General features: G+C 48.3%; 1 protein-coding gene across 3 annotated transcripts; it reads right to left on the bottom strand.

Annotated features, from left to right (window-relative positions):
• Window positions 1-604: 604 nt before the first annotated feature.
• Window positions 605-21,629, bottom strand: SERP2 (stress associated endoplasmic reticulum protein family member 2). 3 transcript variants are annotated; one of them, XR_009346990.1, is made up of 4 exons: window positions 21,155-21,422; window positions 16,454-16,526; window positions 7,339-7,748; window positions 605-1,043 (listed from the first exon to the last, which is right to left on the bottom strand). XR_009346990.1 is itself a non-coding variant. In XM_059144322.1 (4 exons), exons 2-4 carry the CDS (start codon window positions 21,236-21,238, stop codon window positions 2,585-2,587), a joined length of 291 nt encoding a protein of 96 aa, XP_059000305.1. In that variant the 5' UTR covers window positions 21,239-21,272; window positions 21,495-21,629; the 3' UTR covers window positions 1,050-2,584. The 3 variants fall into 3 exon arrangements, 2 of the variants coding, with proteins under 2 accessions (XP_059000306.1, XP_059000305.1); XM_059144322.1 differs by lacking the exons at window positions 605-1,043; window positions 7,339-7,748 and adding exons at window positions 1,050-2,718; window positions 21,495-21,629 and having other exon boundaries at window positions 21,155-21,272; XM_059144323.1 differs by lacking the exon at window positions 7,339-7,748 and having other exon boundaries at window positions 21,155-21,413.
• Window positions 21,630-21,959: the final 330 nt, after the last annotated feature.

Below are 21,959 nucleotides of genomic sequence, written 5' to 3'. Positions count from 1 at the left end.
CATGCTGGGATGTCAGTTAGAGGCAGACCACACTTTGAGGCGCCGTGGGGAGGCTGGCCAGGGAGGGGAGGTTTGTACCCACAAGCCCTGGGTCTCACCCTCCCAGCCTTGGGGCTGACCACCCAGAGTGAGGTGGGACTCACTCCGGGATTCCTGGCCGCCTGTGCTCCTCACTAGGGCAGGGCTGGGACCTAAGGTTGATTGATTTTCATAAAGAGGCCTCAGACATCTGTTCCCCACCAAGTCCTCAGGCAGACAAAGAGGTGATAACAGCTAATCGAAACTTAACACTTTGTAGGTGCCTTTTTTGTGTTGAAACAAAAAAAGAACAAAGAAACCCCACAAAAACCCCCTCAAAAGATCAAAAAAATTTAAAAAAGTGGAATGGGTGGAAAATCCAAGGTTATTAGAGCCGCCTGGGACTTCATTCTGGGCAAAAGCCCTGAAGGTAAATCTAGCTCTGGTTCCCCAGATACAGATTCCTGACCCTGTCCCAATCCTCTAGCCCAGTTCCCGCCCCCCCCCCCCCATTCTCCCAACCCCACCTGGAGTTATGCTGGCATTTTCTTCACTTCGGTATTCTCATGGTAGCCCACACATGGTGTAAGGTTGAACAAAGACATTTATTTGCAAAACCAATTCCCAATGGAGGAGGGGTTGTATCCACAGAAAGTAAACTGGTGATCATTCAGAGACCACATATACATCAGTGAAACCAAGGGCCAAACCAGAAAACAGTGTGCTGCTGTGGACACCTGGGAGCTACCAATCTCGCCAACAGAAAAGCAAAATGTCCTTTCCGCTCCAGAACACGGATGTACCAAGATGTCCTGTGAGAAGGCAATTTGGTCTGACATCCACGATGAAGTGATCAGGGAACAACTGAGGGAGACTTTTTTTCTATTCTGTGTGTCTTGTTTGCTTCCCACAGATACCCGGCTAAAAGCTTAAGTGGTCCTCCGCCCTCCAGAGAGAGGGGCAGTGTCAAAGCCCCGGGCCTCCTCACATGCCCATCCTTATGCTCTGAATGATCTGAAAGATAGCTGAAAGAGGAAAACAAGACAGACAGCTCAGGTACCAGGCAGCACGCAGCCGGAAACCCCAGCCCATGGTGAGCCCCGCTCCTGCCGACCCCTGGGCCCTGGACGTGGGAGCATACAGCTGATTAGATATTTCCTAACAAGGAGTTAAGTTAACAAGAGGTCAGTGAACTTCTTTAAAAAGGAAGCCTGGCTGGGTTGGCTGATGGATGCCTCGGGGATTTAGGGATAACTCCTGCTAATTCCATCAGGAGCGAAGGCCAGAATTCCCTCAGGCATGTAGGGCTATGGCCCCCCCTTCCCCAGAAGGGTTTGGTGGCCGCTGGGGAGAGGGGGACAGGGCTCTTTCCATACGGGCACTGCACTCATTTCACCATTTTACAGGTCAGTGAGGCTGCCTTTTCAAAACAGCGGAGACCTGGAAAACAAGCAGCCCCTGAGCTGGAAACGCGGGCCAGGTGCTGGGAGCAGATGTGCCAAGCGTGGGGGCGGGGGGTGGAGGGCTGGCTGCCTGGAGCCCTCAGTGCAAGATCTCGGGGCTGCCTGCACATGTTCTGCAGGACAGCGAGCTCCCATCCTAGCCACACTGATTTTATCCTGCGGGGGGGGGGGGGGGGAGCCTGAAAGCCCGCAGAGGATTCCAGGCGCCCTCGCCCTCGCCTGTTTTGCTAAGAGCTGCTTCCTCAGCTCCCCCGGCCTGGTGCTAGCTCTCGCTGTCACATGCGTCCCAGGAAAGTCAGGCCCAGCTTCTGTTCTACACCCTCTCCAGCCAGCAATGTTGGTCAGTCTTGAGGAGGCCAACGGGAATGAAGGACACGGCAGCTACCCTGTGTGGCAGGATTTTTTTTTTCCTGACACGAAGCTGGGTATCCTTTCCCTGAGTCCTGTCTAAACACAGAATACACAGGAATGCAGCTGAGAGGCCACAGGAAAACAGGCTCTCTGGAGTCCTCAGGAAACGAGCTGTTGGCATTTCATCATCTAACATTAGTGAGCAGCACTGTGGGCCGAATACTGTGCTTCAGGTGTACAAAGACTAAGCACACAGGGCCTTGGGCAATCTTTCTTGGATAGCTAGACTTGAAGGAGAGATAAAGCATGAATGCATTTTTTTTTTTTTCCTGAAAAACAAAAAACAAAAACCCCAAATCCTGCACACATCATCACTATTCTCCTAAATTGGATTGTCCCCAAACATGACACAATGGTAATTTTTCATAAATGCTTGGTGTGACCCTAATGAAAAAGAGTCATTGATCTGACTTCACTGGAGCAGTGCCGTGGAGTCTGTGTGTGGCGTTCCCGGGCTGTACGCTGGGCTCTCATTTCTGCTTCTGTCTTCTTTGTTTCACTATGACCATCTCTGCTCACCTTTCTGGTGTCACAATACCAACCTGCAATGGGCCCTCTTCCATTATGATGTTGCTACAGACCCAGTGGAACACGGAGGCTGTTAGAATTACGTGGAAAATTAAAGCGAGCGCGCTCTGGGCGAAGGTCAGAAGGGCTCTTCTCCAGATACAGCGAAGAAGGGATTTCGATATTTAGTTCTGGTTGTGCTCAGAGGTCTGCTTGGCTGCTTCTGGGTTTGGGGATGCGTCTTGATGGGAGAAGTTGCTACCTGGGTGGAAAAGTACCTTACGGACATGGCGGGCAGGTCTGTCCTCCCCTCCCAAGGCTGACAGGGAATAAAAATTAAATAAATTTAATTTAAAAAACATTAAGTAAATTCTTCCATCTTCCAGCCCAACAGAGTGCTGGGAGGCGGCTGTAATATTCAACAACGTTAGGGAAAAACTGTTTACATCTACCACGCCTCATGTTTTGTTCCTGGGATCAGGGAAACATCCCGAATATTGACAGACAAGGGTGCAGTGAAATGTTAGGCTCAGATGGCACCAGGTCTTCACTGGAGGGCCGTGTGACAGACTGGACGAATAATTTAACCATTTGGCGTTTGTTTCCTCTTGTGTAAAACGAGGACCGTGATGCTTGCTGTGCTGTTCTAAGGATTAGAGGACACGACACAGACGAAGGCTCTGCGTGCCTCGAGGACTCGGTGCACAGGGCTCGTTGCTAATACTCCCATTCCTACAGGAATGACTGCTTCTTCTCCACGGATGAGCAGGAAGCCGGGAGCTCAAGTGCCCAGGACTGCCTACGGCTCGCTAGAGGTGTGTGCTTTGCGAAATTCCTGAATAGTTCTGAGCCCTGATTCCTCTATTTGTACACCTGTAGGTAATACGGATCTCAAAGCATTACAAGGAATAAATATCATGACCTAAGCAAAAGAATCTGCCCATCCTATAATGCTTGAAAATGTTATTTCTCCCTGAATTTTATCCTTAGACGAGAAATGGAGGTCGACAAATAGGAAACAGCCTGTGCTTTAAGTCCATCATGCCCCATTCAGTTAATTCATGACTTCAAAAGTGCTGGGTAATGATAAAACCACCCAGTTCTGTTTAAGGACCGGCTGCAAATGTTTCTAAAGACTCTCAGACAAAAATCTTCTAGTTTCAGAGTCTCCACACTTGTATTAAAACTTACCAGTGACTGAATCTGCTTTAAGAACTTATTAAAGATCACTCCTGACCCTACTGAATCCATCCATTAACATGTGAGAATCTGACGGTCCTTCATAGGGTTACAGGTGACTCTGAAATTGAACACGCTTGGAGAAATGACGTTGAATAAAGTTTATCTTAAGCTCGCCATTTGCCTCCACCTCTAAGATAATGGAGAGATGGCTGTGTTTATTATTCCTTTTTCAGTTGTAATAATGTCTTTAAGAAGCCTTCGGCATTCTATACCAATTACGGTAATTGTAGTTGTCTGTGGCTGCCAGTAATGACCCGCAGAGCAGCCCCGGGCTTCCAAGTGCTGACTTTGCGAGGCAGCGAACAGGAAGGGAGCCAGCAGTGGGTTCAAAGTGGGAAAGGAAGTGGGGAGTCTGGACCCTGACAAGTTAATAACTTAACAGTGGGTGAACAAAGCTGAGAAAACAGCTGAGCAGGCTGTAGCAAAGGGGCTGTGGGTAAGCCAGACAGCAGGGAGGAGAGATGCCAAGAAAAGGAGGGACGGCAGGCATTCCAGGTCAGGGCATCTGGCCTTGGGCAGGTCGCTGAGGTTCAGAAAAATCCAGGCTGGAGCAGGAGCTGCAGAATCCCGGAGCCTCTGCCCTCTGCATCCTGTTTAGCTTCCTGATCGTCAGTAAACTCAGATAGTCCCATCTCTTATTTTATTTAACCAGCCCCCTCGCAATGAAATACTTAGGCTTTCGAATGCAAGCATCATTGACGCCCAATGGTCACACAAACCAGAACAATCCTCCTGACTCCACATCTGCCAACAACAGGTGCCCTCTTTTCCACTCTACCACCTTTTCGAGAAAGCTGTTTACACTCACTCCCTTTCCTGACGTTCAATCCCCACCTCAACGCACGTCAGTGTAGCTTCTGCTCTCTTCAGTCCACTGAAATATTTCTTACTAAAGCCACAAATCTCCCTCCACCTCACTTAATCCAAAGGGCATTTCCCACCTGCTTCTTGTCTTCCTTCCCTAGTCGCCATTGTGGACCACTCCCTCCTTCACCTCTCTCTTCCCTTGGCCTCCGTGACCCTATATTCTCCTGGCTTCTAGTGTTCTTCCTTCTCTTTGGCTCTTCACATGCCATGGGTTTCGTAAGGGTCATTCTAACTCCACCTGACCAGTAAACGAGAATAATGATGTTCCTCAATGAGCATTCTGGCTTTCTTCTGTTCGTTAACATTCTTTCTCCCTGGGCGACCTCACCCTAGCCCACAATTTTAGTTGGCTCTTAGCTTTGGATGACTCATCTGTGGACTGTACTGCCAGCTCTGACTTCTCAGAGCTCCAGACCCACACCTCCCACTATCTAATTGAGATCTACACATAGGTGGCTCAAAGACATTCAAACGCAACAGAACCTTCTCATGCTCACCTCCCACCAGCAGACTTGACATCGCTATCTTCCATCTTATATGTAAACCCCAAATTCCAGACTCCTCCTTAACACCCCAGCTGATCACCAAAGATCCAGGGACTTGACCTAAGTATCTTGCAATTATGCCCCTTTCTCTCCTTGCCTCTGGAAACTACCCTAGTGCAAGTTACTGCCATCTTCCCCCAGACCCCTGCAATGCCCTCTAACTGGCCTACTCTTGCTCCTCTTCAATCCTTGCTCCATACTGTAGCTAGTATTATTCTTTAAATGAAAACAAATATGATTGTGTCATCCCTGTGTTTAAAGTACATCAAAGCTTCCTACTGTCCAATCCTTGATGAGGCTTCCATGACCTGCGTATCCCGGCCTTATCAACCTGCTTGGGCACAACTTGTATTACTCTTCTTTCTCGGGGTAATCCCTCATGTTTTCAAAAGCCCTCTGCTCTCACCACAAGGCCTCTGCAAATGCCATTTTTTTCTGTCTTTAAGATTTCTCCCGCCCTGTCCTATGGCCTGGTTTTCCCTTCTAATCCAAAAGTTATTTCTGCAGGGAAGCCTTCTTTGACCATCAGAAGCATGAATTCTCAAACCCACGTCGTGTGTACAATAGTCTCCTGAGGACGCATGAAAACAGAAGCTGGACCCCCCGGCCGAGTTTCTAATCCAATGGGTCCAGAGTGGGAAATGAGAATGTGTATTTCTAGCCAGGTCAGTCACAGGTGATGCTGAGGCTATTGGTCCAGGGACCACACCTGGAGAACCGTTTGCTCAGAGGATGCCTCTTGCGTTAGATGCTTTCCCAGTCTTACATGCTTCTCCTTCAAACACTGTTACGGCTGAAATTTCATATATTTCAGCATGACCACTTGATGAACTCATATTGCTTTCCCACTAGGCTGTAAGCTCCAGGAAAGCAGGGACCTTGATTTTTTTTTTTTAAAGCTGTAGTTATTTATTTAAGAGAAAGAGAATGTGAGTGAGGGAGGTAGGTGCAGAGGGAAGAGAATATCTAAGCAGACTCCTGCTGAGTGTGGAGCCCTACATGGGGCTCAATACCATGATCCTGAGATCATGACCTGAGCCAAAACCAAGAGCTGGATGCTTAACCAACTCAGTCAACCAGGCACCCTGGGACCTTGGATGATTTTGCTCCTGACTATACCTCTGGGCCTAGCTCAGCTCCAGGCACATAGTAGTTCCTCAGTAAATACTTATTGGAGGAACAAAAGGTGAACAATTGCAAAGAGCATGGAGGAACACATGTATTAAAAATCCCCGGGGTGCCTGGGTGGCTCAGTCATTAAGCGTCTGTCTATGGCTCAGGTCATGATCCCAGGGTCCTGGGATCGAGGCCCACATAGTGCTCCTTGCTTCATGGTAAGCCTGTTCTCCCTCTCCCACTCTCCCTGCTTGTGTTTCCTCTCTGGTTGTGTCTCTCTGTCAAATAAATAAAATCTTAAAAAAAAAAATCCTCAAACAATTATTTTGTGGACCAAGAGTCAACAGCAAATGACCACTTTTAAATTCCAATGTTGCAAGAGCTTAGTCTTTGGAAGGGAAAGAAAGTCATGAAAGACAATAAACTCCTTAAGTCCTGGGACTATGTCATCCCAACCCTCTCTTACCCTGGGGACTGACCTATCCCAATAATTGGGAGTGCCAGAAGGACATGGGGATGACAGGAAGGGATCCCCCAGGAAACCATCAGACAACTAGACAAGAGGAGACTGCCAGAAAGCTGCCTTCCCGACAAGTGGAAACTTCAGAAGGCCACTTTTATTGAAAATAAGGTTGAGGAGAAGCGAGATAAAAAGAGTTACTGAGGAGAGAGATTGAGATGGCCCAGAGGAATATCATTTAGGAGGGTAAGACAACTCTAGAAATGACTTAATTCTGATTATTTTTCATTTAAAAATAATAATAAAAAAGAGCTGGTAAGAAAAAGGACAGGTTCTGTGAGAGACAAGAAGGAAGGTCAAGAAATAAGATATTGCAAAGGTGGATCATTAAGCTCTCAGGAAGGTTCAGTACAAAGAGAGTCAAAGGTAGGATACTATTCCCGATCCCTTTCCCAGTAGCTTCTCCAGAGATGGAGAAGAGGGAAGAGAGAGAAGTGCCTGGGATACACGAGGGCAGAAAGGCACTATGGGAAGAAGGCATATTATTAGCAAAGAATGGGATGCCCTCTATCTCCAATAAAATGGCAGACAGCAGAAATGCTCTTCTGAGCGGCAGACCATACACAGACCCAAATGCTAGGGCAGACCATACACAGACCCAAAAACATAGGGCAGACGGTGGCACAGAACGAGGGAGTTCGCAGCTCACCTCGTGGGAGCCAGAGGCAGATGAGACATCTTTTCCAGAGTGTCCATCTCAGGTCCCGAGGCAAGAGTTCCTGAGCAGAGGAATGTCCTCAGTCTTTCTCCAGTGGTGAAACAGAAGGGCTCCTCCAGGCCTGCTCAGTCCCTCAAGCCTTCTGCTGGCCAGTCAGCCTCAGAGGATGTGACAACCATTTTGGGTGTCACAGTTTCGAGATCGTTCTGGAGGTTTCCAGGAAAGGCCGGTGTTTACTGGTCAACCTGAAGACATGGTGAATTCAAGTCTGTCCTGGAGCAAGGTCCAGAAAAGAGTAAGGTGATCGGGTGACCGGTGGCCTAGTCAGCAAGCAGCCCATGGCTGGGTCAAGGTTTTATCCATTTGGGAGCAGACCTAGGATGGCCGTGTACCTGGAACCTCTGGCAGGGAGAGTAGGACATGTTTTAACAGGAGTTGTTTTCAAAATGCAGTTGTAGACTAGAGGTCTAAGGTTGGTGAAAAACTTCCACTTGGTAGTACTTAGGGAGAAGTGGTGAGAGAGAAGGCAGGCAGGGTTAATAGGAAGTGGATGGGTTTAGAGTTCAGGTTTGGGTAACAGCTCCCTCATGCTTTAGCTGTGGGATGTGGGCTGATTTCCTCCAATAAGCCTCAGTTTCATGATCTGGAAAAATGAGCACCATAGCCTTTTTGTAAGGATTATGAGACGAGAAGAAAAAGGTACATGTAAGGCCTTGTGTTGTAGTAAGTACTCAGGAAATGGTAGCCAAAACAGCTGTACAAAGAGGTCCTTCTCACTCTTATCCGCTAGTTTATAAAGAATTCTTTCTAGAAATAGAGAAGAGGCTCCAGCTATCCCAGCAGAAGTGACACCACCGACCTCTGAATGACAAACTGTCCCTCACCTGTCCAGGGGGAGCTGGGTCTGCCACAGCTTCCTCAGAACCTCAGAGCTATCTATCCTCATACGAGTTTTCTTAACATAACCCAATAAAGTCACTAGAAAGATAAATGCTTTCTTTCTCTGTAAGCTTTCAGAATCTTGGTCAGAACCTTGCTTGGGAGGCCGAGAGGTGGGGAGACAGTGTGACCAAGGGTCATTGACATAATGACAATAGCAACAAGCTCCTAAGGTCCTAGGAATGAGAGACCGACCATCCCCACATCTTTTAAGAATGGGAGAAACAAGGGTTAGCATGGGCAGAAGTTGGGCAAGGCCACACGGCTAGTAGGTGGCAGAGCCAGGTTAATCTGGGGAGCCTGGCCCCGGAGCCGGCACACACATAGCTTGGCCCTTTCCCTCCTCCACACCGTTCTTAACAAAAGCCGCCCATTCTAGGGAGGGTGGGGGTGCTGGGTCTTCCAGAAACAGAGGAGCCTTATGTCAAGGGAGACAGTTGGACCACCTGGAACATGAAGCTTGGGGAACAGGAGTGGTTCAGGCCCAGCTACGAACATCTCAGGGAAGCACTTCTTCACATCTGTTCTGAGGAGGCTGCCCTGAAAAATGAGCCTGGTCTGTGACACGCTCTCACCTCCTCCTCCCCTGAGCCCCCAGCACGCAGAGTCCCTGGAGGATTCAGGAGAGTGTAGTCTGTTAAGTGACAGACAAAGGGAATGTTGCTGCCCACACACAGTGCGGCAACTCACAGTTCACGTGCCTGATCAACCTAGCAGGCCCTCTCCTGAGAGGCATTAGCTCTGTCTTGAAAGACCAGCTCTGGGCCAGAGCAGTTTCCTTGCTGATATGCAAAGAGGGTCCAGATATCTATTCCCTTCCTGGCATGGAAAAATCAGAATATCCAGCAACACAAGAGGTACCCCGTACACACACACACACACACACACACACACACTCCCTCACAAATGCGCACACGCACACACACACACACAGGTCCCACTTCGACCAGAACAGCTACTCTTTCATTTATTTCCCTCTAACATTTGAACAGAATTCAGCTGCTCTTATTTTTTTTTTTTTAAAGGCTAAAAACCACTAGTCTAAATGTTTTCCTCTTCAAATACGCTTAATTTTTTCTGATTATAAAAGTAATACATGCTCATTGACAAAACTGGAAAACAGAGAAAAGTCCGAAGGAAATAGCAGGCATTGGTTAGTCTTATTCCCCGAGAGGTTTCCCTTTGATGGGGGATATAAGCTCATCACTTTCGAGAATACCCATGCTTCTGTAGCCATTAAAATTCTCATAATCTCTAATTAGGAAATGAATATCAGGCTTGGCCAGAGCGAGAGGAATAAAATTGAAATTAGGAATATGTGAGGGAGAAATAGTCTGAGGGAGGAACCGGGACATGGCTGGTACATAAGAGTTTCTCCTTGGGAGTCAAGGGATCATGGGAATGAGATGACGCCTCCAAGAATCCACCGGAAACCTCAGTGAGGGGAAAGGATGCGGAAGGGTATGGCCATGTTGCAACAAGTGCTGCCTCAGACTGCTGCTGTCAATGTCCAGTTTCACACCAGGGCTCGGAAAAGGTAAATAATGCCTCAGGATCACAAGATACGTGTATATGCTGACTCACCAACCAAATTGTCTGAACAGCCAACAAGTTAAGGAAAAGACCTAATTTCATCGAATCCAGGAGGCTTCTAGTCAAAGAGGAAAGCTGAAAATGCCGAAGATGGTTGGGTTATCCTGCCAACACCGTGGCCCGAACGTTAGCAAAAGCCTTGGCCAGGAATGGCAAAGATGAACACTGGACTCTGCTGTCACCTCCTGGTTTAGGGCGAACGTGATTGGTCACCTGCAGCATACTTTCCCCAGAGCTCGACTATGGCCTCCCAAGCCTTCCCCATCAGGCTCTTGAAGTTGCTAAGGACAAAGGGGAGAGGAAAACCCCAGAGGCCTGGGTTGGGGGCTGCAGGCAGAGGTGACTAGCTTCACTAGTGCTCTGGGACAGTACGTCAGGACCGCAAGTGTCTCCCAGAGATAGCTGTTGGCCTATCTGGGTGACAACATCTCTGCTGCCTCAGACAGACATTCTGGGTCACGCTTGTCTCTGAGTCTCCAGATAACAACAAGCACTCCTCAGAAGCTATCACACGGTTCTCAAGGAGGCAGGTTTGCCACTGGGGACCAGGACAGTCAGGATGAGCTGTTTATCTGGAAAGAGCCCCACTGCCTGTAGAAATGGAAGATATTGTTTTTATAAACCAGGGAGAGAAAAACACAGCTAAGTCTCCAAGCGAGGGAGGGGCCTGAATCCTCTGGGCTTCAGTGTGCATCTGGGGTCCTTGGAAACCAAGGAAAGACAAATCCTACCAGTTAAAAAGGCCCAAGCCAAACCAAATCCCAGGCCAAGACTTAAACGAGAAAAATTTCTGGCTTATTCAGAATCATCCTCAGAGGAGACTCAGAACAGGTATTCAGCTGAGAAACAGGTTTTAGATTTCTGACAAAATGTATATAATACGAATAACAATAGTTACCAAATTAAACAGAACAAAGGACAGCATGGCCTGAGATGTCCAACATGGAGAATACTGTATCTCAAAAGAACACACTGTTCCCAAAACTTTTGTGTCTCACAAAGAAAACTCCTAGAGCCAAACAGTGGTGCATTCAGGTTGGGTTAAGGAAATGCAACTTACATTTTATTTCTGATACGCAACTTAAAGTACAACCCCCTATTCATTGATTTCTGCATGTGGGGGGCTTCCCTTTTCCGTCCCTCTTCCTGTGTGGGCAGGTCTGAAAGATTCTGATGCTTTATTATCAGAAGAGAGTCTCATGAACCCGGGGGGGTTATCACTTAAATTGCTCACACTCATCCTTGGAGTGGAGAGGGAGGGCCTGTTGCTTTGTGAAAGATCAAGACCAATGCGAGGGGCTGAGCCTGGACGGAGCAAAGGCAAATGGAAGCCAAATGCCACCCCCTCCATCCCCCTGGTGGCATAACCATTCTCCATGATGGCTTCCGTGAGGGCACTGATGGAAGCTGTAGGATTCAAGCTTGCTATGGGTGAAGGGCTACTAGTTTCCCTCTCTGATCACAAAGGAAATCGATAGGGACAGTAAATCATGTGTCCAAGGTTGTCCAGCTGATAGCGAATCTCGGCTTTGAACCTACATCTGGCACATTCCAGAACTATCCCCCCTCTCCAAGGCCTCTTAACCTCTTAGCCTATTACAGCCAATTGGTCAGGTTTCAAAGAAGTGTCTTGCCCAAGAGTCCTTTTGCAATCATGGAAAGTGGAAATCTACCTACTCTGAAGGGGTGTATTTAGAGAGCTTCCTCCAACTCAGGTCCACGGGACAAGGTATTAGGGTTTCCAACCCCGGGCCTGAGCTCAGGGCAGCCCCAGGAGGTCTGGCGCTCTTATCTGGTTTCCTAGTGAGGGGGTGGGCGTTCGCCGGCTGCGTGTTCGTGTCAGGGGTCTCTGGGCGTCTGCACTCTGTACCCTCCCCACTTTACTGATTCTTCTCCCGCACTTCCTTTTCCTTATCTTGCTCTTATCAGCATGGCAGGCACGAAAGGCATGTGTGGAGAATGAGGAAGGCCACAGCAAAGAAGCAAGGGGTCAGGACTCTCCATAGTTAAGGGGCCCAGTAACCTCCTGGAGGTTTGGGAACTTGTTTTTCCACATAAAATGGAGTAAGGGTGGCCAATAAGAGACCATATACTTCAATGCCAACATTTTCCCAGTCTGGATCCTTTCCCACAATCTAGCTAAGAAAGCAGAGAAGATGTACGTTCCTGATGATTCGCCTGACCTGAATATTTACCCATCCTAGGTACGCCGACACTATTTCTAAAAAGAGCACTTTGCCCAACCAATCATTAATAGAAAAACGGGTTAACAGAGTGAGGTAATGCACACGAGTCTTTCAAGAGAATCAGATCCATGATCCACACCTTCATTAATCTTCGAAGATTCCGTAAGTTTCCTGCATAAAAACAGACACACCAGCAACGTGGACCAGCAACAGAACCACCAGCCACGCGGATTCAGAGACAACAGTGACCAGGAGCTCCAGTGACCCCATCCCCGAGGCGGCTCAGGACATGAAGCAGAGGAGCTGCCTGGCTGGACTTGGGGCAGAAACCGCCCTCCTTCCCACACTGCAGAGAACATGCCGGCCCTGGAACCCTCGGAGGGAGAAACTCAAGAGGGACGGGAGGTTCTGCAAGATGAACGGAATCGTGACTCGTCCCAGGGAGGTGGCCACAGGGATAGGTCGGGAGGAGTTATTGCACTTTTCATGACATGCTTGGCTAGCGAAGGACACGTGCCAAGATAGAAGGAAGGGCCCGGTACCAAGGACAAGTTGGGAGGAGTGACACATTTCTGTGAGAACAGTGCCCGGCTTGAGCAAAGGCTTGCAAAAAAAAAAAAAAAAAAAAAAAAAAAAAAAAGTGGCGGTAGTGGATGAGTCTTAGTTACAATTTGAAAAGAGATGAGGCCCCTGACTTAGGGATCATGGTAGCATGTTAACGGAGCACAGAGAAAGTAAGGTGACCCAACTCCTGACTAGGAGAGCAGGGGTCTGAAAGGGGGCAGGGGCAGGGGGCTGTTGTGTCCTCTCAGTAGCTTGACATCCGCGTCTCCGGCCCTGCAGCCTCCCATCGCAGGCCCCTGCACAAACTCACAGAAAGGATCACAGAGCCAATGTATTTAATCCTTGGAAAAACGAATGAAGGCTGGGAGAACTCCAAAAGATTGTTGTCAGCAGATGTCCCAATTTACCCAAGGGGAAAAAGACACTGTTCCCACTATATAGACCGAGAGCCTGGCAAGACTATAATTAAAATGTAATTTAGAGAAGGTTTTTAAGCCCTTCGAAAAGGATGAGTATTGAGAACCAACGTGGGTTTGAGAAAAACGGACCGAATCACTTTATTGACTGAATCGCCTCCCCCTGCCCCCCACAGGCTAGCTAACCCAGCTGAAGCAGTTAATGTGTATCTTGACATCAAAAAAGACAACAGTATTGGCTCTGGATCTGTTTAGTCCCTGAGAACCCCAGCTGTGGGATGACTAGGCTCATGGATCCCTACGACTGGGCTTTGGCCATTCTTGAGCCTGGCAGTACTGTCTCGAGCTATTTTGTTCTTTAGTGCTCACCCCAAACAGCCCTTCCTCTGGGAAACTTTGCCCTCTGCCTGGTGTGATTTAGAAGTCCCCACTGTAGTCTGGCTGTGTGCATTCTCCTGCACTCACAGGTTGGAATCCTAATGTCTAATGGGATGGCCGTAGAAGCTAGGGGAATTAGCGGGTGGCTGGGTCATGAGGGGGGCAGCCTCGTGAATGGGATCAGTGCTGTCATGAAAGACACCCCACAGAGCTCCCTCACCCTCTTGCCATGCGAAGATCCCACAGGAAGATACAAGGAAAAATGACCCTCACTCGGCCATGCGGGCACCCCGGTCTGACTTCCTACCCCCAGGACTGTGAGCATGACGTTCCGCTCTTTACCAGCCACCTAGCCCGTGGTGTTCTGTCACAGCAGTCCACACAGACGGAGACAGTCCCTTATCCATGCCCGCCAAGCACACTGGGCACTCCGCTATCACATCACTCAGCCCCCAGGTACAACAAACGGCTTCCTTATCTCCCCCTCACCCCGCTCAGTGCCTGCAGCCTTCCGGAGGCATCTGTGTTCCCAGAGCCCGGCACTGTGCCAGGCCCACAGGAACCCCCACCACATGGTGACGGTTTGCACGAGTTTTGCTGAGAGGCTCAAGGTCAACCTGAAGGGAGTTTTCTCTAACTGCGTTCCGTGGGCTTCGCCATGTCTACACTTTTATCAGTGACTTGGAGGAATAGCATGTTTTCAGAGACCGTAAAGCTGGCCAGGAAAGAGGATTAGATAAAAGGCTCAAGGTTCAAGATTGAGCAACGTACAGGCTGGCCATAAAGCCTGAAAATGGAGATTGCCTTTTTATATAGATTTGCTTCTCTTGATATTTGTGCGGCACGTTTTCTTTGTTCTGTTTTGGTGTGAAAAGCAGAGACGGGATCATTGGAGGTGATGTGTGACAGAGGAATAGGCAGGCAGCTGACGGAAACATGGCATCAATGCACCGAATTCCTTGCAGTTTTCTACACTGCTCTGAACTGCATGTTGCTGATGAAGGTGATACACTGACCATATCATGTAATGTCACTGACCAAATCATACATGGTAAGATCGGCAAGCCGTTTATGGTGTCTGTTCTTCTATATTTCTAGACTTAGTGGCTACTCTGTAGAAAGACAACTGACAACCGACAATAAAATTTTAATAGAAATACTCATGAAGCTTTGTATGAGGTCTCAGAGAAGTCAGCTGGGTATCTACAGTACGGGGTGTATCTGGCTTCATTCACCATCCTCATGTCCACAAGTCCATCCAACCACACTGAGCACGCACTGTGTGCTAGATTCTTACAAGAACGTACAGATTTCCTGGACAAAAAAAACACTGCCTTCCCTGAGCTTATGTCCCAGTGGCAGAAAATGGATAATAAGTAAGCAAATGAAATAATTTCATATGTTGATGAGGGCCACGAGTGCAATAAAGCAATGTGTGATGGGGATAAAAGACAACTTGGTTTGGGGGGTGGTGTGTGAAGATGCGTTTCTGAGCTTGCAGGACGTTTATGTAAAGAAGAGCCTGGTGGCGCTAGGTGGGTCATTAGCTCGGTGTGAGTCTAGGATGTGCTGTGACCGCTGAAAATGAACCAAAGCTCGGGCCATATTGAGAGAAGCGGAGTGATGGGATCAAGGGCAGTAACAGGCCTCCTGCCTCTGTAGCAGTCACACCATTTCTAGACCCACTTCTGCAGCTGCAAATGCTCTGTATGAGCTCTAAAAGAGTGTCATGGAGTGTATCCAGAAGAGGGGTCCAGAAACCACATCTTATGAGGCGAGGCTGGGAGAAGTAGGGGAGTTCATTTTGCAGACTTTAAACTCATCTTTAAAATAATCTGAAGATGGGCGCCTGGGTGGCTCAGTGGGTTAAGCCGCTGCCTTCGGCTCAGGTCATGATCTCAGGGTCCTGGGATCGGGTCCCGCATCGGGCTCTCTGCTCAGTGGGGAGCCTGCTTCCTCCTCTCTCTCTGCCTGCCTCTCTGCCTACTTGTGATCTCTGTCAAATAAATAAATAAAATCTTTAAAAAAAAAAAATAAAATAAAATAATCTGAAGATTCAAGATGTTCGGAAGACAATGAGGCCATGCCTTGTGGTTTTAGGAGTTCACACCTGAACTATTGAGAAGACGGCACAGTGTAGCTCAAAAGAGGGGGGATACCTCTAACAGAATTAGAGCTATCCAGAAATGGAATAGGCTTTTTGAAGAGGTGAGCCCTCTACCCTCAGAAGTATTCTAGCAGAGGCTGGGTAGCCTCTGTTAAAGATGAGGGATCCCCATGTTGGGTAAGGGATTCCCTTCGAATTACATCACTGGGAATGGAGTTCAGTTTTGTTTCTTTAAGATCTTGGGAACCTCCGAAGGCCTACCTTGTTAGAAGTGACCTCACTTCTCCTCACTTAGCACTATTTTCAAGACCCAACCCATGGAGAAATTACAAGACTCCCAATAACAGAATTCAGCTAGAAACAATGCATAATCCTTTGTTCAAACCTCTCCTGTGTGTGTGTGTGTGTGTGTGTGTGTGTGTGTGTGTGTGTGTGTTTACACATGAGTGTAAGTAAAGTTCTCTGAACTTACCACCTTCCAGTACGGGGGGACTGTATGTTGAGGCACAGGTCAAAGGCTCAGTTCTATTTAGGAGCTCTGTGGCATTTTCTCTTAAGGAGAAAGCCTCTCCCTTTCTCTGGAATCTGGATCTATCTCGGGCAGACAGGTGCTCCTGTTCTAACTGCCCTTTTTAGGCTATGCTTCCACACAAAGGTTTAACTGAACTCTACAGTGTTTATAGCCAACTTAATGGCTCAGTGTAATCATTTTATGATTATGATTTGATAGTATATCAATTCTGTCTCTATTCGTATTTGCTCTGCTAGACTAGAGACCAAATCAAACCCTGCTGAGAGGAAGGCTTCAGTCAGTGATTAACTTGAATCCCAGGCCAATATACTTCTTTGTCTATTTACTTGTGAAGTGTGTTTCTGAAGGACAGAGCAGAACATGGGCTGTGAGGTCAGTGAAAAACCCATACCTGAGCCACAGACAACAAAAACAAACAGTGCCAACAGCCATGGTCCCACGGGGTATTTCTCTTCTTGCGGCCTCTGAAAAGAATGGAAAGGAAGGTTAGGTTCGTTGATTCGGGAAACATTTGTGGGGTATTACTAGACACCACTAAAGGCTGAGATGACTCACATTGAGTGAGACAGATCCAATCTCAATGCCCAGTGGGCAGACACAGATGAAGAAATTCAACTGTAAAGGGTCCAGATAGGTATGAAAAGATTCATCATGACCTTATTTATGCTCTTGTAACTCAGTGAACATGGTGGGCTTAGCTATTCTGGGGACAGATGGGGTAAAAATACACAAAACAATTGAGTGATTCAGGAGCCCCAAATGATGCTACGACAAATCGCTTCCATGTGTGGAAGGCACACTCTACGCCAGGCTCTCTCCCAGGCAGTCTACGACCCCTGTTTCCACCACCCACAACGCGGTACAAGGCAAATTATCATCTCCGATTTGTAGCTGGGAAATGGACCCCTGAAGTTTGGGAACTTGAGCAAGGGTTGGGATTTAGGTCTGCCCCATTAGAGAACCTGGGTGTTTTCCATTAAAGGACTCATCTTTAATTCCCCGCATCTGTGGATTCTAAGTAAGGTCACAGAACAGCCATTTTCTCAGAATCTTCTACGTGCCAAAAAAAGTTGGCAAGTTGGTGCCGTGGAAATCCTTGGAAAGGCAGAAGCCTCCCAGCAATCATGAGTGGATATGCGAAGGAAGCAGCATTTTGTAATAAAGCTCCCGAACCTCAGTGAAGCTTTCTCGTTGGTGAAATCTCCGCATTCCCTGGGGAGCAGAAGGGCACCACCATGCCCACACGAACCCAGAGCCCTGCATAGCTTCTGCTCCCCTCCAACCAACTGCACAGATGTATTAAAAACCACCATCCACAACCCCTCCCAGTCTATTGGCAGGTAGGGCTTGGTCCTTAAAATCAAATCAGTCAATGGAAAAGCTGTTTTTGGGGAGAAGCATCCAAAAAAAGGTGGTGAATTTCTCAAATAAAAAGGGAGAAGCTGGAGTGAAAAAAATGGAATAATTCACTAATGCTTCCTCACATGGGTGAGCCAGAAACAATCTATCACCAGTAAAAGTTAGAGAACTCATTTTATTACAGATAAGGCGATGGTCCTTTGGTTCCCAGCTTCCCCATTCCATTCTGAGAGCCTCCTGTCCTCTACCTCGAGTGGGCTCACTGACCACTTACATATTGCCATGCACTTTTTCTTGTCAGTGTCTAGTGTGTATCCATTTATCCTCGTGATCATACTGTGGGCTCATGAGGGCAGCCACCATGGCTCTTCCCTGTTGCAACACACAGCAACGCCTGGCTCAGGACTTAAACATAGTAGGGGCTCAAGGAGTGTTCATTAAAGAATGAATAAGCATATGAACTTCATTAAATATGATTTCATAGGTCAAGTAGAGTAGAGACAGGGTCTAGGAAGGCTATTGTTGTTTTTTATAAATACTTCCTAACTGGTTATAGGGTTGTCCCTGCAGCTCTCTTACTAGAGAAGTGTAGGTTAAAGTGCTAATGGTCAGTGAGCTCTAAAAGATGAAAACCTCTCAGTGTGTGTCCTTGACAAGCTTGTATCTAGCACCGCTCTTGCAGGAAAGAAACATGCTGCAAGGGAATGGCAGCTGCTCTTGACCACATGAGGACAAAAATCAGTCTTATCCAGCTGCATAACTTTACCCAGAGCTGTTCTGAATCATATTTTGGCCTTTAACACCAGATCAAGGGCATATCAAGTAAATAATCAAGATATTAACTGAAGTTACCCGAACGGACTGTGGCACTTACCCCTCCCCACCATCTTCACTAATGCCCTAACAATCTGTCACAGCTGACCAGAAACCACAGCTCTGTTGCTATCATCCCACCGATGCCATATAAAAAGTTCATTTCACTCTAACTCCAGCAAAGCCAACAAGTGAATTCGGGAGCCTGTCAATGAATGACTGGTCTAGCGTGTATACCAAATGGAGTCCATTGTTATTCCTTTGTAGAAAAACACAAATTATCAACATGAAGAGCCTGGAATATACAACACAAAAATCTGTTGGATGACATTTTCCAGTGGATCAATATTATTTGGGGGACTTGCAGAGCTCAAGAATGGCAATATATCCTTTTTCTGAGAGCTTTAAGTTCCTCTTTTTTGGAAGCAGTACCCAGCACAATCCCATTGGGGCAATGCACCTACGGCTCAATCTGTTGCTGGGAAAGGTAAAAAGAGCAGTAGAATCCTGCAAATGACATGGTTCATTTCAAACAGGAGTTTGCAACTTACTGAGGCTTTGGAATGTCAGAGGCTGGCTTTCCCTGTGCTTATACACCAGCAGGGTAACTCTGAATTCTGAAGTTTACATACCCCTTCGTTAATGAAGAAATTGGTACCGTGTAATTACAAAACGATTATTCTATTTCTTTGTTTCTTGGATTTATCTGCTATCTGGGAGAATAATATTCATGCCATAGCTATTAGCTAAGGAAAAACTGAAACATCTGCATACAACTGAAGGGATTTATTTCTGAATGATGATTCTGAATTTTCAGTTATAATCTGTTCACATGTTCCCCAATCGCATCCTGAATAGGTTATCCCTTGCAAGTTACATCTTTCAAAGTATAATTGTGTTTGACCTGCAATTAGGAAAATGAGATTTAGGATTTAGAGTATTTCCTTTTGAAAGAAAATTTCAATTTTCTATTTTGATGCTGTTCTGTTTACAATAAAGGCAGCCGAGGAGCCCTTCTAACCACCTGAAGATAAACAGAGATTGTGGCTTGGTTTGGAAAACTTTCATTACACATGTAATAGGGCCGTTTGGACACCCCCACCCCAGATGCCAGGCACATTAGAAGGGCCCACTCCATGGTCTATCAGAACCTATTAAAATTCATTCACATCATAGATTAAAGAAATCTGAATGTAGCTCTGGAAGTTTACTTCAGTGGAAATGGGGGTACGTACATTTTCTAGATATTTAAACATTATCTCCCAATTTTAAATCTTCTTATTTTGAAGAAAGTAACTTTCGCTTTCCCCCAGTTCTCACTTTCCAATGGTCTTACAAAGCTCCACATGGCAGTTGTTGAGTTTACCAAGCCTAATGGATACATTGGCTTTGCAAACCAGTTCTAGAATTGCTACTTTTGCAGGCCATACTTGTCAACCTTCAGTTAATAACTTCCTTAATTCTTTGTTTCTTAGTTCATTAAAAAGAACCATGGAACCAGAGATTTTTCAGCACATCAGCTAATCTGTATGGTATCTAGGACAAAGTGATCTCCTAGGGATATAAAACCCTAAGTGGTTTAATATCAATTAAAATTTGTTTTCAAGGTCAATTGGGATAGCAAGATTTATTTATTTATTTATTTATTTTGAGTAAAAACAAATAGGAAAAAGAGATCTAGGTGAAAAGTGTTTTTGATTCAATAGTGTAAGTGCATTTTACTGCTCAGTCACACCTAAACAATCTAACACCCAAAGAGAGAATTTCAAGCATAACTTTTTAAGTCTCAAGCTGTGTATACAGCTCTAGGCAGAGCTGAGTTTGATTCTAAGGTTTCTCTGCCATGGTACTGCTTGGTTTTGTAGGAATTCTGCTGTGATGATAGCAGTTCCAGCTTTTTGCTCAGTTACAAACTAGCATCATTTCTTTGGCTAAAAGGAATTGCCTCATCAGGTCTGCAAGCTTTTCCAGCCAAACCCCAAGCTTCAGCTGGACTTTGCTTATGTGTCTAGGATAATAGATTCCAGGCGCCTTGGCTCATAGACTTGGAGACCAACACTGCCCAACAACTCATCCCAGGCATGCCTCTGAGAATCCAAAATCACGGGCCTGGCATTTTCTCTTGAAGATCTTCTGCTTTGCTAAAAGAAAACCCTGTGTGTAAGGCCCGGATTTTACGTTAGACTCCAGTGATAAAAACCTTTCGTCTATTCTCCAGAGTTCTGGATCATACCATCAGGACCCGCCAGAGCTCACAGGGTGAGATAGAGGAATGTTGAATTTAAACTTCATTCTGGTGGTCAGAGGCCTCACTAGGGAAGAGGCGAAGGAGAGAAAGGAGGGTGGAGGGAAACATGGTTTCCCACTCTGGGCCCTTCCAACTTATACAGCCCCATTACAAAGGGGCTGGAGAGAAAACCTTATCGTGGTGGGAGTCTGTTGAGGGTGGAGGGCAGGGGTCAAAGCCTGGAAGGAGGTGATGATCAGTGGCCTCCATTTACTCATTCATTCACCAAACGTTCTAGCACCTACTTCCGGGCCCCATGTCACGCAGTTGGTTTAACTATTCCTTAAGGATATGACTTTCCGTTTTTCCCCAGAGACAAAGGCCCCATTTTCTCCTGGGGAGGCTCTTGCGAGCCTCCGTGGTAACCCCAGCAGCCACTCCCCAAGGGGCCCACCACCACCCCGGCCCTCGCCGCCCGCAAGAGCACCGCGAGGTCCTTGCCTCCCAGAGCCCGGCTCTCGGCGCCCACGCTGCGGGACCCTGCGGGAGGGGCGGGCTGGGGCCGGGGAGCGAGGAGTAGGGAGGCCGGGCCCGGTGCCCGCCACCCGCCCGGCCGGCCCCGCCCCGCCCCGCCCCAGCCCGCTCGGCCCCGCTCGGCCCCGCTCTGCCCGGTCGGCGCCGCCCCCGCCTTACCAGGGTTTTGGCTACGTTCCCCCTCTGGGTGATGTTTTTGCTGTGCTTCTCGTTGGCCATCCGGATCCGCTGTTTGGCCACCATGGCTTGGGCGCTAGGAAATGCTCTCGACTCCTACCTGCAAGAATCCCCCCGCGTTAGCCCCCCGACAGGGCCGCGCGCGTCCCGCCCGCTGCGGGCGCTGCAGGTGGCAAGGCGCTGCCCCCGAGCCCCGCGCACCCCGCTCCCCTGCCCCTAACGAGCCGGCTCCAGAGAGAGGCCAGAGCCCGGACGGAAGTAATCTTTCATCTCAGGAAACCCTTTCCTACTTCCTCGCCATCCTTCCGGTCCCCCCTGCTACCTAACCAGCGCGGCCCCGAGGCTGGCGCTGCCGCGCGTCCTCCCCGCACTGGGCGGCCGGAGCGCAGCACGCGGAGCCGCTCGGCCCGGGCCCCTGCTGCCGGGTCGGGAGCCAGCGCCCGAACGCGGCGGGTCCCAGCGTTCCGGCGGTCCCCGGCCTTGTGCGCTCATAGGAGCGGGGGCGCCACTGCTTGGGGGTTCCGGGACCGGGGACCCGCCGAGGCCCGGGGCCCAGACTGGGGTGGCCGCGCTCTAAGCCAGGTCTAGCGGGCTCCTCTGCACCGCTGACCCCTGGCCGAGAGCTGCCCTGGAGGCAGGGGCTGGCGGGCGTTGGCGGGCTGTGGAGTGGGGGTCCTCAAGAGACAAGCAGAACCAGGGCAAGGCTGGGCCCATGCTCTTGGGGGACGGGCCAAAGAAACTCTCCTTCAGGTGCCTGGGGGAGAGCCCTGCTCCAGGGAAGCCCAGT

Source organism: Mustela lutreola, chromosome 13, assembly GCF_030435805.1.
Source record: "Mustela lutreola isolate mMusLut2 chromosome 13, mMusLut2.pri, whole genome shotgun sequence".
NCBI lineage: Eukaryota > Metazoa > Chordata > Mammalia > Carnivora > Mustelidae > Mustela > Mustela lutreola.
Note: the sequence above shows the minus strand (reverse complement) of the source record. Positions and strands in the feature narration are given on the sequence as shown.